The sequence below is a fragment of the Acanthisitta chloris genome, unplaced genomic scaffold (genome assembly GCF_000695815.1).
Source record: "Acanthisitta chloris isolate BGI_N310 unplaced genomic scaffold, ASM69581v1 scaffold35009, whole genome shotgun sequence".
Classification (NCBI taxonomy): domain Eukaryota; kingdom Metazoa; phylum Chordata; class Aves; order Passeriformes; family Acanthisittidae; genus Acanthisitta; species Acanthisitta chloris.
The window spans coordinates 1,318-1,918 of NW_008693693.1; the positions used below are offsets into that span (position 1 = coordinate 1,318).

The 601-nt window shown below is 57.1% G+C and overlaps 1 protein-coding gene across 1 annotated transcript in view; it reads right to left on the reverse strand.

Annotated features, from left to right (window-relative positions):
- Positions 1 to 601, reverse strand: part of ANK1 (ankyrin 1, erythrocytic) — a gene marked incomplete at its 3' end in the record, with an annotated part of 52,361 nt that overhangs the window by 1,210 nt on the left and 50,550 nt on the right. Inside the window, exon 42 of the mRNA XM_009083156.1 lies at positions 158 to 246. Coding sequence (XP_009081404.1) covers positions 158 to 246 — 89 coding nt within the window. The remainder of the gene's footprint in view (positions 1 to 157; positions 247 to 601) is intronic.

Genomic DNA, 601 nt, shown 5'->3' on the forward strand with positions numbered 1-601 from the left:
GGACAAATGAAGCCAGGGCTTTGGGATGTCATTGGAATCACACATGACCCAAGAAACGCACACGGCAGAGCTGAGCAGTCGCCTTCAAGCACGGCTGTGCCGCTGGGATGGCTGTGTGTGCTCTGGTTGGGGAAAGGTGCCTCCCCTCACCTTGTACCTGCCCGCTCTGTGTGACCGTGGCATCATGCCCACCACCCAGCCTGGCCCCCAGACCAGCTTTATTTTTGACTCCAGCAGGCTGTTTGGCTGGCAGCCAGGGCAGATACTCAATAAGGAAGCAGTCAGGGAGGGTGACTGGGTTATAAATGGAGAGAGCAAGAGCTCAGGTATCAAGCACAGCTGGCAAAGGAAGCAGTCAGGGAGGATGACTGGGTTATAAATGGAGAGAGCAAGAGCTCAGGTATCAAGCACAGCAGGCTATTCTGGGCTGTGAGGCACTCCCGGGGGCAGAAAATGTGCCAGGAGACTTGCAGAGCTAGCACCTGGTCTGCCTAACTGGCCTTGCAGCAGACTCCAGGAAAGGCTGTCCATAGGGTCTCCACCTCCTGTGGGGCTGGGTCCCCTGCTCTTACTCTCACCTGCCCAAAGAAGCGGCTGGTGG